General features: G+C 43.7%; 1 protein-coding gene across 3 annotated transcripts in view; it reads left to right on the top strand.

Annotated features, from left to right (window-relative positions):
• Positions 1–16,200, top strand: part of BACH2 (BTB domain and CNC homolog 2) — a 256,192-nt gene extending 239,992 nt beyond the window's left edge. For all 3 annotated transcript variants that reach the window (XM_084623879.1, XM_084623880.1, XM_084623878.1), the window contains 2 exons: positions 7,994–8,200; positions 15,406–16,200. In XM_084623879.1, coding sequence (XP_084480005.1) covers positions 7,994–8,200; positions 15,406–15,885 — 687 coding nt within the window. In that variant the 3' untranslated portion in view covers positions 15,886–16,200. The remainder of the gene's footprint in view (positions 1–7,993; positions 8,201–15,405) is intronic.
• Positions 16,201–16,743: the final 543 nt, after the last annotated feature.

The raw sequence follows: 16,743 nt of genomic DNA, 5'->3' as shown, positions 1-16,743 counted from the left end.
CTTCTTCTATCAATTCTTCTCTTTTTGTGAGCAGCAGGTCAAGAAGAGCATGGCCCCTAGTTGGTTCCTCCAGCACTTGCACCAGGAAGTTGTCCAAAAACTTCCTGGATTGTCTGTGCACTGCTGTATTGTTCTCCCAGCAGATATCAAGGTGATTGAAATCCCTGATGAGAACTTGGGCCTGTGATCTAGAAAATTCTGTTAGTTGTCCGAAGAAAGCCTTGTCTACCTCATCCTTCTGGTCTGGTGGTCTATACCAGAGTGCCCACCACGAACAGACCCAGGAGGCATCGTGACTGACCCAGGAGTCACAATTTGTGGCAGTGAAGTAGTTTTGAAAGTGTACATCTTATTTCCCACGTCTGTGATGGGAGCAGAGGTGTGTTGTAGTGGAGACAGTGTTCCTCCTCCTCTTGCCCCTTTGCTTCCTGTGGGGTGGGATATCCAGAGCATTGAACTGGACCCAGATCTGAGATCCAGGTTCTAAAGCAGCCACATAGGAGTGGGTGAGGCCTCATGCCCCTGCATGGCCACGTCACAAGCCCTATATTAGATGTCACATTTACAAGGGGAGAACAAGACAGCAGGGAGAAGGTGGAGGAGGGAATACAGCAATAGCACAAAATCATTCCTTTACTTGGTGAGGGCAAATGCATAGCATGGTGTAGTAAAGAGAATGGGAGGTTGGGATTTTTGTTTGTTTTAAATGACTCATTAGCTGTCTTTGTTGCTGTGTGTAGATGCTGCAGCAGAACTGGGTCTGAAGGAGTTGAATGAGGAGGATGGGGGGTGGGTCTTGTGGATAGTCTTAGAGAGAGCTTTGTATGCATACAGGGTGGCGAGGACAAAAGGAGGAAGACATTCATGGGAGAAACAGACAGATGGGGTACTGAAACTGGCTTCAGAATGCCCCTGGCTACAAGTTGTGGTCTAGTGGACTGAGCACAGGGCTGGGCATTAAGATGCTTGACTTCTATTTCTGATTCTGCCATTGACTTTCTATGTAATGCTGGGCACGTCAACTCTCTGTGCCTCATGTATAAGACAGGAATTATGCTCGTGCTTGTCCACTTTTGCAGGACACTTTGAGATGTATTGATGAAAAGTATTGCTAGTGGGAGTAAATTAATACTCCATGGTGTGGTATTGATCTCTGAACCCAGATAAACAATCGAAGGTAACAGGAAATGAGACTCTGTGAGCACTAAGTCTCAGTTCAGATCTTAGATTGAAAAGAGAATTTGGGAAGGCCATTCAACAGAACATCTGATAGAAATACAATGTAATCTCATTTAAGAAGAGTTTTATCATATAGACATCTTAAGAAACTCTATAATATCCATGTCCCTGGAAATTAGCTTCCGCCAGCCTTGAAAATGTGATTTTTGCCCCTTGCCATCTTTATTACTTTGCAGGCTGGTCTGTAGTTCCTCAGTCTCCATGCATCATGAGATAAAATTATTCATGGGTTACTTGTTTGTATTTTAAAGTGTAGCTGATGAAATAGTCGAGTGAGTATAATTAATCCCTACTACCTAAAGGGCCATATTCTGCATCCTCATTCACACTGAGCAGTACCTTGCTCCTTGAGTAATCCCATTGATTGCAATGGGACTGCTCAGGGTAAGTATGGCTGACGGACTCTGACCCTCAGTTATCAGACAAAGTATCTAATGTCATTTGGATTTTAAACCGGTCATTCTTGATTTGGGTCCCAACATGTCATCAGTGCCCAGACTTCAGTGACTGCTCTCTTGGGGATTGTGGGCCATGCAAAAGCACATGTACTCAAATCAGTTAATTCAGAAAATAGGTGGTGGTGGTGGTGGGAGGGGAATGCCTCTGTGTTGTATGTTTTCTTCCTTTGGAAAGAATCGTGTGGGTATGATGGGATTACTGAGATTTTTGTCTTCCATTACCTTTGAGAGATAAAATAGCAGGTGCAAGCAGAAATATCCCTGTTACAATGCAGTACAGTTATAGGAGCAGGAAGGAGAAACTATCTGCACCAGAGTCCTTTGAGCTGGATTTTATGGAATTGGCATATTGTTTAATATAATGGCCAATTTCATACAAATCCTTCTCTTCACTCGTTTCTCTCAGCCTCTGGAGAGTACTTAAAGTCAATTATTGGAATGTAATACCACTGACAAGAATACAGCTGTTTTTGCTTCATGACCAATTTCCAACAGTCTTGCTTAAAACAGCAAAAAAATAAGACCGTCCAGAACAGAAACGTTCTCCCCAATGGTACTTTGCTTTCGTAAAATGTATATTCCTAAATATCCTTTTGCTGCTATAAAACAATATGGGTGCAACCTGTCTCTAAACATCATTTGTAATGAAATCTATGTATTTGTTGCACCAGATTCTTCTGCATTAAGTAAAAATAAAATCTAAAATCAGGTCACTGAGATACAGTTTTCCTGAAAAGAATAAACAAGGGCAGAAGGAGTTAGGAGGCTGTTTTCCAAGAACTATTAATATCTAAGGAATCCTATTCAATATGTCTTTCATTTATATTTAAGAATTTCCCACTTGGATTTAGGGATTCACATTTCAAAGGAAATTTTCACAAAAGCAGTGCTGGTACAATTGAAGATGTTAAAGGCAAATTCTCTTCAATGAGAGTCCAGAAGCCTTCATGTCAAGTGACAGATGAAACAGTTCTCTGCTCCTCTGGTGACCAAAAACTAAATATTAAAGTTTTTGAAGGGAATCAGCAGTTTGAGAGGGGAGAAATATATTTGCTCCTATGTTTGGGAGTGTTAATGGATTCCAGTCTGTGCCATGTAAGGTCAGCCCAGACAACCCGGTACTGAGTCCCTATTAATAAATGCAATAGTAATCTGTGATTTCTGGAGAGTTGTCACCCTTGTATCCAGTCTGATGGTCACATGTCCTGAGCAGCAGTGCTGACTAGGAGCTGATCAGCTTCACTAGTCCACTGAAGTAGCACCCACATAGTGAATGGTGGAAAGACTGGCTGCAGAGGGAGGGAGAAATGGCAGACGAGTGAAAACTGTTGTCTATAGAGGAACTGTGGATGGGTGATAGTGACTGGCAGGATCCAGGTGGGAGAAGGACTGTGGCTGGTGGGGGGAAAAAAAGAGAGAAGAGTATACTGAAGGGCAAGACAGAGTGAGCAGTCCCTTCCAAAACTCTGTTATGCATGATTATCCCACAGATGGCTTGGTTTTCATCTTGTTAGGTTTGTTTGCCATAGGCTAGAAGGCCCCTTGTAGAGATGGTTTTTGTTCTTTGTTCTTTAGGCTTTGGCTTCTCATGGGTTTTCCACTGGGTGAGGAGGGGAGATTATGGTCAGAAAAAGCAGTTTCTGTTTCTGAACGCTTTCACCACAGTGTACACTCACAAATCACAGTGTTTGTGCAGGGGAGGCAGGGTTTTCAAAAGCCCCATTGTTGGCCTGACACTGCTCCCACTGGGGGTCAACAGTATGATTTCAGTGGCAGTCGAGTTGGGCCAGTGTAGAGCGCTTTTGAAAATTCCCCTCTAAATGCATTTTAGGAAAACAGTATCAGAAATAACAGCAGTGATTGTATGCTCAGGATATAACAAACAATTCTCACTCCCCACAAAAAGTCACTCCTAGGATACAATCCATACTTTAGATCAGGGATTGGCAACCTTTGGCACGCGGCCCGTCAGGCGGCCCAGGACACTAGCGGGCTGGGATGGTTTGTTTACCTGCAGTGGCCAATCGCAGCTCCCACTGGCCGCAGTTCACCGTTCCAGGCCAATGGGGGCCTTAGGAAGTGGCGGCCAGCACATCCCTCAGTGGCCCATGCCACTTCCCGCAGCCCCCATTGGCCTGGGATGGCAAACCACGGCCAGTGGGAGCGGATGCAGCAGGTAAACAAACCATCCTGGCCCGCCAGTGGCTTTCCCTGATGGGCCGCGTCCCAAAGGTTGCCAGTCCCTGCTTTAGATGCCCTCACCAGGAGCTGCAAGCTGTGTCAGGGCCAAGCTATTTAAGTACCACAGGCTGTCACTATGCTGCTGCTCTCCGTTTAAAAGGAACGCGGTAGCAATTTTTACGTTGTTGTGCAAACAAAGCAAATACCAAAAGAGCAAGATTTTTCGGGCCTGTGTTTAAAGGTGCTGTCCGTGTCTAGGGGTCCCTGCTTTATTACACACCTTTCCCTGTGGGCTCCTTCAATTGTTTTAATGTTGCTGCTAGAGCCAAGGAGGTTCAGCCACCTTTCTAGTATTTTGTTAAAGAGATTTGGCAGCCCAAGTAAGATGCTGTGAAAATTCAATTAGAAATAAAAAGTGAAAAGCTAAAGATGTTCACGTCTCTCATGTGGATTGTACTGTGCTTGATTCTGTCCATTTATTCAGAAGAAAAGCAATTATTAGTACAGTACATGAGCAGTGCAGTAGTAAATGGCACACTGTCCAAGCTGGCATTAGCTAGTGAAGCTTGAAAGAATTAATTGGTTATGTATGCGCCTTTCACTTGCTGAGTCAATGGCTGTCCTTGTCTATCTAGGTCACTACTAAATTGCTTAGCCATTCGATGTAATGACATTTACACTGACATTGTCGTGGTAATGATGAAGGAAAAAGTCCCCAAAATCATAGGCAGAGTTTAGTTTTCACAAGCATTGTTTGGCCATCTTTCCTGTGAATGTATCATCCATAATTTAGGGGATTTAGGGATCTGCAGCGATAGCAGAATGGGTTGGTATGCTTAGTGATGTAGGCTGCAGTATTTATGAGGTATCTTTGGTGAAGAACAGGGCCTCTGCTGTGATGTAAAAATCCAGCAGAAGTAATTGTACAGATAGTTACTTATATAGCTCCCTTCTCCAGTGGTATAGCTTCTGCTGTAATAACTCGCTGAGAGAATGGGGCTTCTGTGGATGTTTCTGACTTGAAATATCCCAAACTGGGGCTAGAAAATTCCTTACTCTCTGAAAGGCCGAGTTCAGAAAAGTTTCCTTTTTCTTTCAGAAGCAGCTCTGTTTTGTTTTATACAGCAGGCTACTCACCTTTGAGAGATTGCTAGAGACATGACCAGATCCTCAACTTGTGGAAATCCACATAGCTCCATTGCAGTTTATATCAGTTGAGAATCTGGCCCACAATCAGCATAAAATATCACTAGCTTTGTATAACTACACTATAGAATAGTTACCCACAGCAGCCACTCCCCAGAAGCCTTTTTTTAGCTGAGAAATAGTTTCACCATTTAAAGGTGAAGAAAGTGGCATTACATTAAAAATAATGTGTAAAGTGAAGGAGGATGAGACTGATGTTCTCCCACTGTCTTCCTTTTACTTTTTTTAATCTCATGTGACTCTGCATGTTGAAGTCAATGGAATCACTCTAGTTTTTCTGATGGAGAGCAAAGTTGGGCCCAGTACGTCCAGGTTTGCACATTCAACCCACATCATTTCTGAATCTTTCTCTTTATTTTCCTGTCTCCTTGCCCTGCTTCTCGCTGGAGTTTACAAGTAGATTCCAATGTATTGCCACATGAACTTTTCCCTGTGACATTATGTGCAGACAGGAAATTTGCCTGCATTTCAACAACTTTTTGAGCAAAACAATTAAAACTTGTTTTCACTCTTGGTGTCAAAACTTGAATGTAAAAGCCTTATTTTTACTGGTTAAACTGTGGTGTTTTCCAAAGGAATGCACAGACAGGTTTTTTTGTTTTGTTTTCCAGGCACTGGCTGAGGCTTAAGAGCAAACCAAATGACACTAAGTTTATGTTTACTGTCCAAAGGGTATGAAAGGGAAATCAAACATTCTTCATATCAGTAGGTAGTCATTTGCAAACAAGGTAGTCCACATCACCATGTCTAAGGTCAATCTCTGTGTATATACGCTTAGTATTGTTTTCCTTGGCAGCACCGGCTTAGTATTTCTTCTTCCATTAAACTGATCTGCAGTGTGATCTGTTACAATATTAAGCAGTTTCTGAGCCATAGTTTCACAGGGACAGGAGGAAAAATTCATTCCATGAAACCTGTGTGAAAGGATACAGTAGGTGCTTGTGCCAAGTTTCACGTGGCTGGGGCTGAGTGAAAAATGGAGCAATGACATTAGAGTGCATGGAAATGCAAGGCAACAATAAAGAAGTGACGAAATTGCGGGCATGTTTGCCGACGTGAAGAGATTAAATTATCAAGAATGTCAAAGTATGTTTTGTTATGTGTGTGTCCCTAGCAAACTATTGGATGTAAACAAACCGGAAAAAGGTGTTTTCATTTTAGAGTTATCTGTGCACTTAATCTCTTTATCTCTACATACTTAAAGGGCACTGGTTGAGGGTAGTAATTGCATGTTTGAATATCAGAGGAGCCTTTTCACCAGAATCTTTTGGTTGGCTAGAGAAACTAAATGTATTTTCTCTGGTAGCCAATTATTAAGTACTGTATAGTCTGCTTCTTTAAATAGGAGTTGAACTGTATAATCACAGTAGAAATTAAATGTTTACTGCCATCTTTTGGTCCATGTAGATACAACACTAAAAAGACAGCATAGCCTTGTAGGTCCCAGAATATTAGAGAGAGAGAAGGTGGGTGAGGTAATATCTTTGATTGGACCAACTTCTGTTAGTGAGAAAGAAAGAGAAGCTTTTGAGCTAACAGAGTTCTTCTTCAGGTCCTGACATGTGTAGCTTGAAAGCTTGTCTTTCTCACCCACAGAAGTTGGTCCAATCAAAGATATTACCTCACCCACCTTGTCTCACTAAAAGGGAAGTAAGGCTCCAGTTTACAGTTGTTTGGTCTTTTTGCACACAACTCTCATTTGTTCACACAATTTGTGAAACAGTTTTTATGCCAGAAATTGATTTTGTTTAATTCATCCAGCAACATTTCGGTTTGCACAGACATGTTAGCTGTCTCAAAGACTGTGTTTACAGCTTTAACTTGCATTAGAACATAAGAACAGCCATACTGGGTCAGACCAAGGTCCATCTAGCCCAGTATCCTCTCTTCCGACAGTGACCAATGCCAAGTGCTTCAGAGGTAATGAACAGAACATGTAATTATCAAGTGATCCATCCCGTCTTGTTGTGTGTTTGGGGTTGTGTTTTTTTGTTTTGTTTTTTTTTTCTTTTTGCGAGAACTGTGGGAGAAAGGGTTAGAATTTCCGAAATCAAGAGATGACTGATGTGTTTGCATTCAGCTATGACATCAGAGCAGAAGTACAAGAGCTTAGAATAAATGTTTCAATTTCAATAAATGAGGTTTTAGATTTTTTTTCTAGTAAATGTGACTTTGTCATACTTTTTTTAAATGGAATATTAGTAAATGTCTTTTTTTTACATATTTTAGTAAAGAAAGAATAAGGATTGTTTTCAGTTACTCTGACCCTTCCAAATGACATGGTGCGCTGTTAATTTGGACTGCTTGTAAAACCAATCCTAGCTGCTGTTATATATAACTTTGTGATCCCATTGATGTTTTCAGGTTGCATTTTTAACATGGCAGCTCGTCTGGGACTTAGTCCCATAGTTCATTTGCAGATAAAACTCCCACTGCAAAATTGGATCTGATCCTGTGTGGAGTTTGGCATCCTCTACCCCCATTGAAATCAGTAGCAATTAACTGCTCCCATAACACATTTCCCACTTGAGAGGATTAGGCTCCATGTTTGTGTAAGAGATTCTATGAGAATTCTTTTGAAGTACTAGTTTCATAGGGCCAGATTTTTAGCAGGTGTAAATCAGAAAAGCATTGTTGATTTCAGTGGAATTACATGGGTTTACAACAGTTGAGAATCTGGCCCAAATAATTTATTTCCCCCACAAAATCAATCACATGGCAGCAGTAAGCTTTGGTGGATGGGTGGGTTGGTTGGTTTGTTGGCTTTGATGGGGTGTTTGTTACCAAAGAGATTATGAAACTTTTGCTGCTCCATTTGTTTGGGGAAAAACAATTAAGTGACTTTTACAGCGTTGTTCCTACTGTATTAACCAAGCAAATTGTAACTTTATTGGTTGTTTTTGTTTTAGGTGAAGCTTCCTTTTCCTGTAGATCAAATCACAGATCTTCCACGGAATGATTTCCAGATGATGATAAAGATGCACAAGTTAACCTCAGAACAGTTAGAGTTCATCCATGATGTTCGCCGGCGCAGTAAGAACCGGATTGCAGCTCAGCGCTGCCGCAAAAGAAAACTGGACTGTATCCAGAACTTAGAATGTGAAATCCGCAAATTGGTGAGTTACTTGTTGTGGCCTCAATTAAATCTGATAATAGGGCTGTCGGCTGAATGATGGACAAATATTCAAAACAATTCCAGTGCAGTTTTTAGTTAATTTAAGTTCAATGAGGTAAATCTCAATAACCAACTTACTTTTATTTCACAAAGGCAGGTAGCTGAGTGGGGTTTTTTGTTATTGTTTTGGTTTTGAATCAAAGCAATTACACTTCACCCAGATTCATGCTTGCATGTATATGTCACTAGTTATGTCAATCAAAATACCTTATGATAATCTCAAGGCAATGCTGTGCATAATGGCAGGGAGGAATATGTTCTTAATTTCATTTAATTTCAGTACACAAACTAATTTTTCAGTGATACTTGATTTAGAGTGTCAAGCACTGGACTGGAAATCCAAAATACCAGTCTCACTGCCTCAAACCAACCCTATATGTGGCCTTGTACAAGTCACTTAATCTTTCTGCCTCACACAATTGGGTAGTAACAGGACGATGTCTTTAAAATACTTCAAACATGCCAAGTATTTGTAGACCATGATTATTATTACTATGATGGAGTGGAGCACTCAGGTGTATGAAATAATCTCCATGTTGAGATTATTTTCTTGCGTTTAGTGCAGGGTGGTTGTTTTTTTTCTGAATGTTTCAGCTCACCACACATTATTTTCAACAACTTAATTTAGCAAGTAGACTGAAAATATAGAAAAGAAACCGAAAAAGCCTCGAGACAAAGAATCTAAATATCCAAAGAAATGAGAGCTACCCAGCAATAACACTAGAAAATCTCTGAAACCAAAGTAATGTAGTCCCAAACTCATTGCCAGAGTTTCATTTCATGGCTATGACCTGATCAGAAAGCCTTGTCTTTTGGTCGCAATAGCACTGGCCTGAAAGATAACTTCAGAAAACATCCTCTGTTCTAACACTGCTACCTTTTTCCATAACGCATTCCATGACATTTTTTGCCATACAGAATACATTAAAAGAAGAAAATGAAGTACAAAGGTTAGGAAATGCCAAAATTAAGGTAGCTCATGCAACCTTAACTCTGCCCTTTTGCATATACACATTGTAAGACAGTGTTCAATTTCAGGATCACATACTAATTTTTGTATAAGAAAACCAATAGCAAAACTCCCATTGACTTAAAGACTCAAGGCCTTTATTTGAAATTAATTTGTCACACTGTGTACCCCAAGGTGACCAGTAAGTCTCCATTTTTTCATGTATATAATATCACCTGGAGTGCTTTATTTTTTATTAAGGATGGAATTTTTTTCATTATCCTTATTTCGCAGACCTCAGCAACCTCCTTTACGCTGGTGATCTAAGGATGGGCAATGTGTGAAATGCTATTCCCTGCTCATGACATTACATGCTTCTCACAGACCCATCCATCCATCCACTTACATTCTGCCTTATCTGCACACACATAATATACATTTTCTTACATGATTTATTCATCTCAAGATACACTTGGGCATCTGTTTATTTTTGTTTTCTTGGTGGATTTATCAATATTTTGGCAGGTGGTGTTTTTTCATGTAAACTGTTCTTTGTCTCTTTCCCATTCTCATAGCTGTGTGGAAACGATATAGACTCATAGACATTAAAGTCAGAAGGGACCATTATGATCATCTAGTCTGACCTCCTGCAAAATGCAGGCCACAGAATCTCATCCACCCATTCCTGTGATAAACCTCTCACCTATGTCTGAGCTATTGAAGTCCTCAAATCATGGTTTAAAGACTTCAAGGTGCAAAGCATCCTCCAGCAAGTGACCCGTGCCCCATGCTACAAAGGAAGGCGAAAAACCCCCAGGGCCTCTTCCAATCTGTCCTGGATGAAAATTCCTTCCTGACCCCAATATGGCGATCAGCTGAACCCTGAGCATGTGGGCAAGATTCACTAGTCAGATACCCAGGAAAGAATTCTCTGTAGTAACTCAGATCCCACCCCATCTAACGTCCCATCACAGGCCACTGGGCCTATTTACCATGAATAGTTAAAGATCAGTTAATTGCCAAAATCATGTTATCCCATCATACCATCTCCTCCATAAATTTATCGAGTTTAATCTTGACGCCAGATAGGTCTTTTGCCCCCTCTGCTTCCCTTGGAAGGCTATTCCAGAACTTCACTCCTCTGATGGTTAGAAACCTTCATCTAATTTCAAGCCTAAACTTCCTGATGGCCAGTTTATATCCATTTGTTCTTGTGTCCACATTAGTACTGAGCTTAAATAATTCCTCTCCCTCTGGTGTTTATGCCTCTGATATATTTATAGAGAGCAATCATATTTCCCCTCAACCTTCTTTTGGTTAGGCTAAACAAGCCAAGCTCCTTGAGTCTCCTTTCATCAGACAGGTTTTCCATTCCACAGATCATCCTAGTAGCCCTTCTCTGTACCTGTTCCAGTTTGAATTCCAGTTTGATATGTTCTTCTTTGAGTGATTGCTCATGTGTTTTCCATAATAGGTGTGCATGCTCACCACGTGCACTGGTGCCAGAAGTGTCTCCCCTAGTAGTACCATTAGGGGGTGATTGACTCCTGGAGTGGTGCCTGCCTGGCGTGGTGTAAGGGGATCCGCGCACTGCCCCAACCCTCAGCTCCTTCTTGCCACCAGTGAGGGTGCGTTGGAACTGCTCTGCTCCAGCTTTGCTGTAGCTCATCTCCAGAACCATCTGTTCGTTCGTTCGTTCAGTGTTAGTACCTGTAGTTAGCTGTTTAGTTAGTTTAGTTAGTCAGTGAGCCTGGGCCGGGACATGCCCAGCGCCCTGCGGTTTAAGTCGTGCCACTCTTGTAGCATTCTGTGCCAAGCAGTGACCCGCACACAGACTGTTTGCGTTGCTTTGGAGAAACCCATGTCAGCGAAAGGTGCAAGATTTGCAAGTCGTTAAAGCCTTGGACCAAAAGAGAAAGGGACATTAGGCTCTGGGCCATCCTGATGGAGTTGGAGCTGACCCCGACCCCGGGACACCTCTCCGAATCGTTATCCAGCGCTGCTTCGAACCAGTCGGTACATGGCGTCCCTCCAGTGCCATCGACCTGTTGGCACCGCTCCCTGTCCACGGAGCATGCCAAGAAGGCCAGGAAGACTCTCTCTTTCGCAGCGGCACTGAGAGAAGTCTGGGACAGAGGCTAGGCCCATGTCAGGCTGTCCTCGATCCCCACCACAGGATCTCCCATTCAGAAGGAAAGCTCTGTTTGCGGAGGAAACAGATACAAGGCTGCAGGGCATGAAAGACTCCCGCACGACCCTCCAGACTCTGAGCCCCTATGTCCTGGCTCCAGCAAAACCTAAGTTCAAGCCGCAGCAGACTCCCGCCCAGGCTGCCCTCCCGAAGTATGAGGCCTCCCATAAGAAGCAGCAGGACTACAAGAGACACCCTCACAGGCAGTCTCGGCCTGCCCCCGCCAGCATGGGTCCTCCAAGGGCAAGCAGGCGGGGAAAAGGCGTTTTTGACAGGACGCTTGGGGGCACCGCACCAGTCCTCATCAGGGATCCACCCCCAATAAAGCTTCCCTTCTCCAACAGATTGTGTGCTTTCCTCCCAGAATGGTCATGGCCAACCTCGGACTGATGGGTCCTCAACACCTTCTCCCAGGGTTACACCCTCCACTTTACTTCCTCCCCACCTAACCACCCCCCCACCCCAGTCCCCCTTGGGGGACCCCTCTCATGAAGCTCTGCTCGAGAAGGAGGGGGGGTGGCTCCTAGGTCTGGGAGCGATAGAGGTGGTGCCCAAGAAGTTCATGGGCAAGGGGTATTACTCCCGTTATTTCCTTATCCCAAAGGCTCAGGCCCATCCTGGACCTCCAAGGTCTGAACCAGTACATGGTGAAGCTCAAGTTCTGCATGGTCTCCCTGGCCTCCAACATCCCCTCCCTGGATCCTGGGGACTGGTATGCTGCCCTCGATCTACAAGACGCATACTTCCACATCCACATATTTGAGGGACACAGGCACTTCCTCTGTTTCGTGGTGGGACAGAATCATTACCAATTCCTCCCGTTTGGTCTGTCCACTGCCCCCAGGGTGTTTACAAAATGCATGTCGGTGGTAACGGCCTACCTCAGATGGCGGGGGGTCCAGATATTTCCCTATCTGGACGATTGGCTTGTCAAGAGCACCTCCTGGTCGCATGTGAGGGATCACGTGGCGCTCCTCCTGTCCACGTGCACCACCTTGGGCCTGTTGGTAAAAAACACCATGTCCCATTAGTCCCAGTCCAACACATAGAGTTTATCAGGGCGCTCCTGGATGCAGTGTCAGCCAGGGCCTCTCTCCTGGCAGACAGAGTCAAGACCCTGAAAGTCTCATTGACTCCGTCGCAGGGTTCCTGGTGACAACAGCCAGGGTTTGCCTACAACTCTTGGGTCACATGTCAGTGTACATGTACATGGTCTGTCACGCCAGACTCAGGATGAGGCCCCTCCAGCTCTGGTGCACCTCAAAGTTCTCCCAGGCCACGGACAGGATGGGCAAGCTCCTCACTGTGCTGGACTCTGTGATCACCTCCCTACGGTGGTGGTCCTCCCCAAACAACATGCTCCAAGGGGTCTCATTCAGGGACAGGGCCCTGTTGTTGGAGCTGGTGTCCGATGCGTCGGAGGGCCCATGTGGGGAACAGTCTTTCATAAAGACAAGGTCCAGTTCCACCCACACCCGGCGTTCCTCCCGAAGGTGGCCTCCGCCTACCACATGGGTCAGGACATTTTTCTACCAGTCCTCTGCCCCAAGCCTCACGCGTCCAGTGAGGAACACAGTCTCCACACGCTTGATGTGTGGCAGGCTCTGACTTTCTACCTCAAGCAGACCAGGCCATTCAGAAAGTCCTCGCAACTGTTCATCGCCTCAGCTGAGCACGCGAGGGGCCAGCCGATTTCCACTCAACGGCTTTCTAATTGGATCACATTATGAATTCGTTCCTGTTATGAGCTGGTGGGTGTCCCCCCGCCACCCGTTGTGAGGGCACATTCCACTTGGGCGCAGGCCTCATCGGCTGCCTTCATGGCCCACATTCCTATCCAGGACATTTGTAGGGCCACCACTTGGTCTTCAGTTCACACGTTCACCTCGCACTATGCGATCGTCCCCCAAACCAGGGATGATGCCGGCTTCGGCAGGGCTATCCTCCATCCTGGGAACTTGTGAACTCCTACCCACCTCCAACAGATATAGCTTGTAATCACCAATTGTGGAATACATATGAGCAATCACTCAAAGAAAAGACAGTTACCTTTTCCGTAGCTGGTGTTCTTCGAGATGTGTGGTCATGTCTATTCCACATCCTGCCCTCTTTCCCCTCTGTCGGAGTTGTCTCTCAAGAAGGAACTGAGGGTGGGGGGAGCGTACAGCTCCCCTTATACCACGCCAGGCAGGCACCACTGCAGGGGTCGCTGGGGGGTGCCCCCCCTACGGGTACTTCTAGGGGAAAAACTTTCGGCGCCAGTGCACGTGGCGAGCACACACACCTGCTGTGGAATAGACATGAGCAACACATCCTGAAGAACACCAGTTATGGAAAAGGTAACTCTTATTCCAATAATGGGTCTGAAGCTGACATAACAAATTGATGCCCATTGTCGTCTTGCAGCTAACTTTCATACATGCACTTTTTTTAAACGATCAAGAGCATCTTCAATATATAGCATGAATTACTGGGTGAAATGCAACACCTTGTTTAATGGAGGCGGTCAGATTAGATGATCATAATGGTCCCTTCTGGACTGAATCTGCTTTTTTTTTAAACTTTGTAATTTCAGGCCTTTTCTTTACATTTTAGCAGCTTTTTGTATTTTTGACAGTATTTTTAATTAAGATAAACCCTGTGGTCTTCTTTAGAGTGTGTATGTGTATGCGCACTCAGTCTGCCTACTCAGCAGTACACATTGTCAGAAATGTATCACCCTGATTCGCCACTCTCTCTATTGAACACAGAGTTCAGTCCCAGATCTTTGTCCTGATTTTCATAGCTCTGCGTGAACTGGTCCTGGCTACTTGAAATTGTGTCTCTAGCCCTGGCTACAGCCACCCAGAAGAGCTTTGTTCCGCTGGAATAATGAAACTATTGTCTAATGAGAAGAGACTTATGAGGACAGGAGACAGCTTTCACCTGAGCCTCTAGAACTTGCTGCCAAACAAAAGAACCATGACCATTAACTTTGCTGCACTCAGAGCAAATTATAAAACCCAGCTATCCTTATTCTTGCTTATACCTTAATATTTTTCTATGTTAATTAAAAAAACAAAGCAAACCTGTAAGCATGTCCTTGCCAGCAGGGAAAGGAGAGAGATCTCACTGGTGTGTTTACTTGTGGGACACATACTGGTACGATAGTGATGGGTGCCAATATAAGATCCTAAGTGGAGGGATCTTAGATAAATAATGCAGAGGTCAAGTGTGACCACAGTTCACTAGTTCCTAATGGCTAATGTAGAAGAATTGCTCATCTAATTCACGTATAATGAAATTCACTCGTGGTGCATGAGGGCAGCATGAGATCTTCTGCATCACATAAGGCTCACTTAAAAGATTTGCCTGAGAGAGCACAGCGTACCCCGTTTGCAACAATCTCCATGGAAGTCACACATGCCAGCTGCACACAGGCAGGAACAGAAGCCCGCAAAAGGAGCAGGCTCTGGCAGGGACCACGGGATCACTTTTCCATTAGAGCCTGTGGTCCCAACAACCTGTCCAACTTGTGCAGAAGGGTGTAGTTATTTGTAGGCTGGAATGTAAACCACAGAGGGAATGCACAGTTGTCCCACGGACTGATCTTGGGTTTTAGGGTAAATTTTACTTCCCCAGCCCTTCCTCATTCCATCTGCTTAGAACCCAATTTCTCTAACTTTATGCAGCTAGTGGATTTCTCTCATAGAAAGTAGTCATCTTCCAAAAGTGTGTGTCCTGTGACCACAGTATGACTGAGGAAAACAACGGCCTTCCAAGAATTAGTGGCTTTATTCTCTTCAAACCAAACATCTTGCAGATGGTAGCATGCAATTAACAAGTCCATGCAGAGCAGGTGGAGGACGAAGTATTGCATGTGTCTGTGACTTACTCTGTGCCATACAAAATCAGAATGTTGTCTGTAATTTTACACAGTGGATAAAGCAACATGTAAAACTGGAATAGAGCCTTAACTGCAGTCAGTGGCCTTTTGTGAAGCTAAGATGCCTTCTTTCTCTTTCAGGTGTGTGAGAAAGAGAAATTACTGTCTGAAAGGAACCAGCTGAAAGCATGCATGGGAGAATTGTTAGATAACTTCTCATGTCTTTCCCAAGAAGTGTGTAGGGATATGCAGAGCCCTGAACAGATCCAAGCCCTGCACCGATATTGCCCTGTTCTCAGGCCTATGGATCTACCAACAGCCACCAATATCAACCCTTCACCAGCTGGAGTAGAGCAAAACCTAGTGACATCCCAGTGTGTTGGGGAAGGCATGCAGTGCTGCTCAGAGCAAGACTCTGTGCAAATAGGAGCTCACTGGCTACCTAACAATGTCTCAGAAAATTGTACAGCTGAAAGAGGGCTTGATGGAGCTGCCCAAGGTACTTACTCAGAAAGAGAGCTTCCTCTAGAACAGAGTAGCCAAACAGTGACAGTAGACTTCTGTCAGGAAATGACTGATAAATGTACAACAGATGAGCAGCCTAGGAAAGATTACACCTAGTGACTTGTAACCTTACATTACACCTGGTCAGGTGTTCTTCAGTCAGCCAGTGGCAGCATTCATTTGTTGTCTAGAAGAACGTATTTGGTGCACACTACAGTGGTCTTAGCAGCAATACTGTTTTTAAGTATTCCCTCCTCTCTACAAGCAGGAGTTATCTTCACAATGGTGCTATCCCTTGCTCAGGCAGGGAATTAAACAGTGGCAACACTGTCTGTTTTTGTATGTTAATTTCAATCTTAACAGGGATGGACATAACACCTCTGAGGACCCCACTGCAGCTTTTTTCTCGGTGACCCATGTCACAAAACCCTAACTCAGGAATTTCCTCTGAATGTTCAATTTTTCATTGAAGACAGCTTCTTTACACATCAAAGTTTTATAGCGAAACTGTACATATTATATATAATATATATATAAAATATATATATCCATATGCAAAAGTCCCTGCATGCCTCAATTTTTCTCATCCTACAACTGGAAACTTTCATTTATATTGTATAAACAAGTTCCAACATTCCTTTTTTGTCTTTAATGCTAGAAACTAGTTTGGTAACTTGTTACATGATTTGTTTGGTTTTTTTTTTCTTGGTTCACAGTTCAGCAATATCATTCAGTTTGTACTTATTTATAAAATTTTAATATTGGAAGCTTATCTGAGATTTTTATTATAGCCAGGTTTTTGTTTTTGGCACAGCCATTTTGTGCCGTTTGAGCAATGTGGATTTATTTTATTTTCTTGCAGATACTGTACAGTAATGGTCAACTTTGCCACTTGCACTGAGTTTCTGGTCAAACCTCTTTTCATAATGAAGTTGTGACTTCAGTATAACTTGAGTATACTGTATTCTTTACTTT

Source organism: Lepidochelys olivacea (genome assembly GCF_965140295.1).
Source record: "Lepidochelys olivacea isolate rLepOli2 genome assembly, chromosome: 3".
In the NCBI taxonomy this organism is placed as follows: Eukaryota; Metazoa; Chordata; order Testudines; family Cheloniidae; genus Lepidochelys; species Lepidochelys olivacea.
The sequence above is the reverse complement of the archived record's forward strand: the minus strand, read 5'-3'. Positions and strand labels throughout refer to the sequence as shown.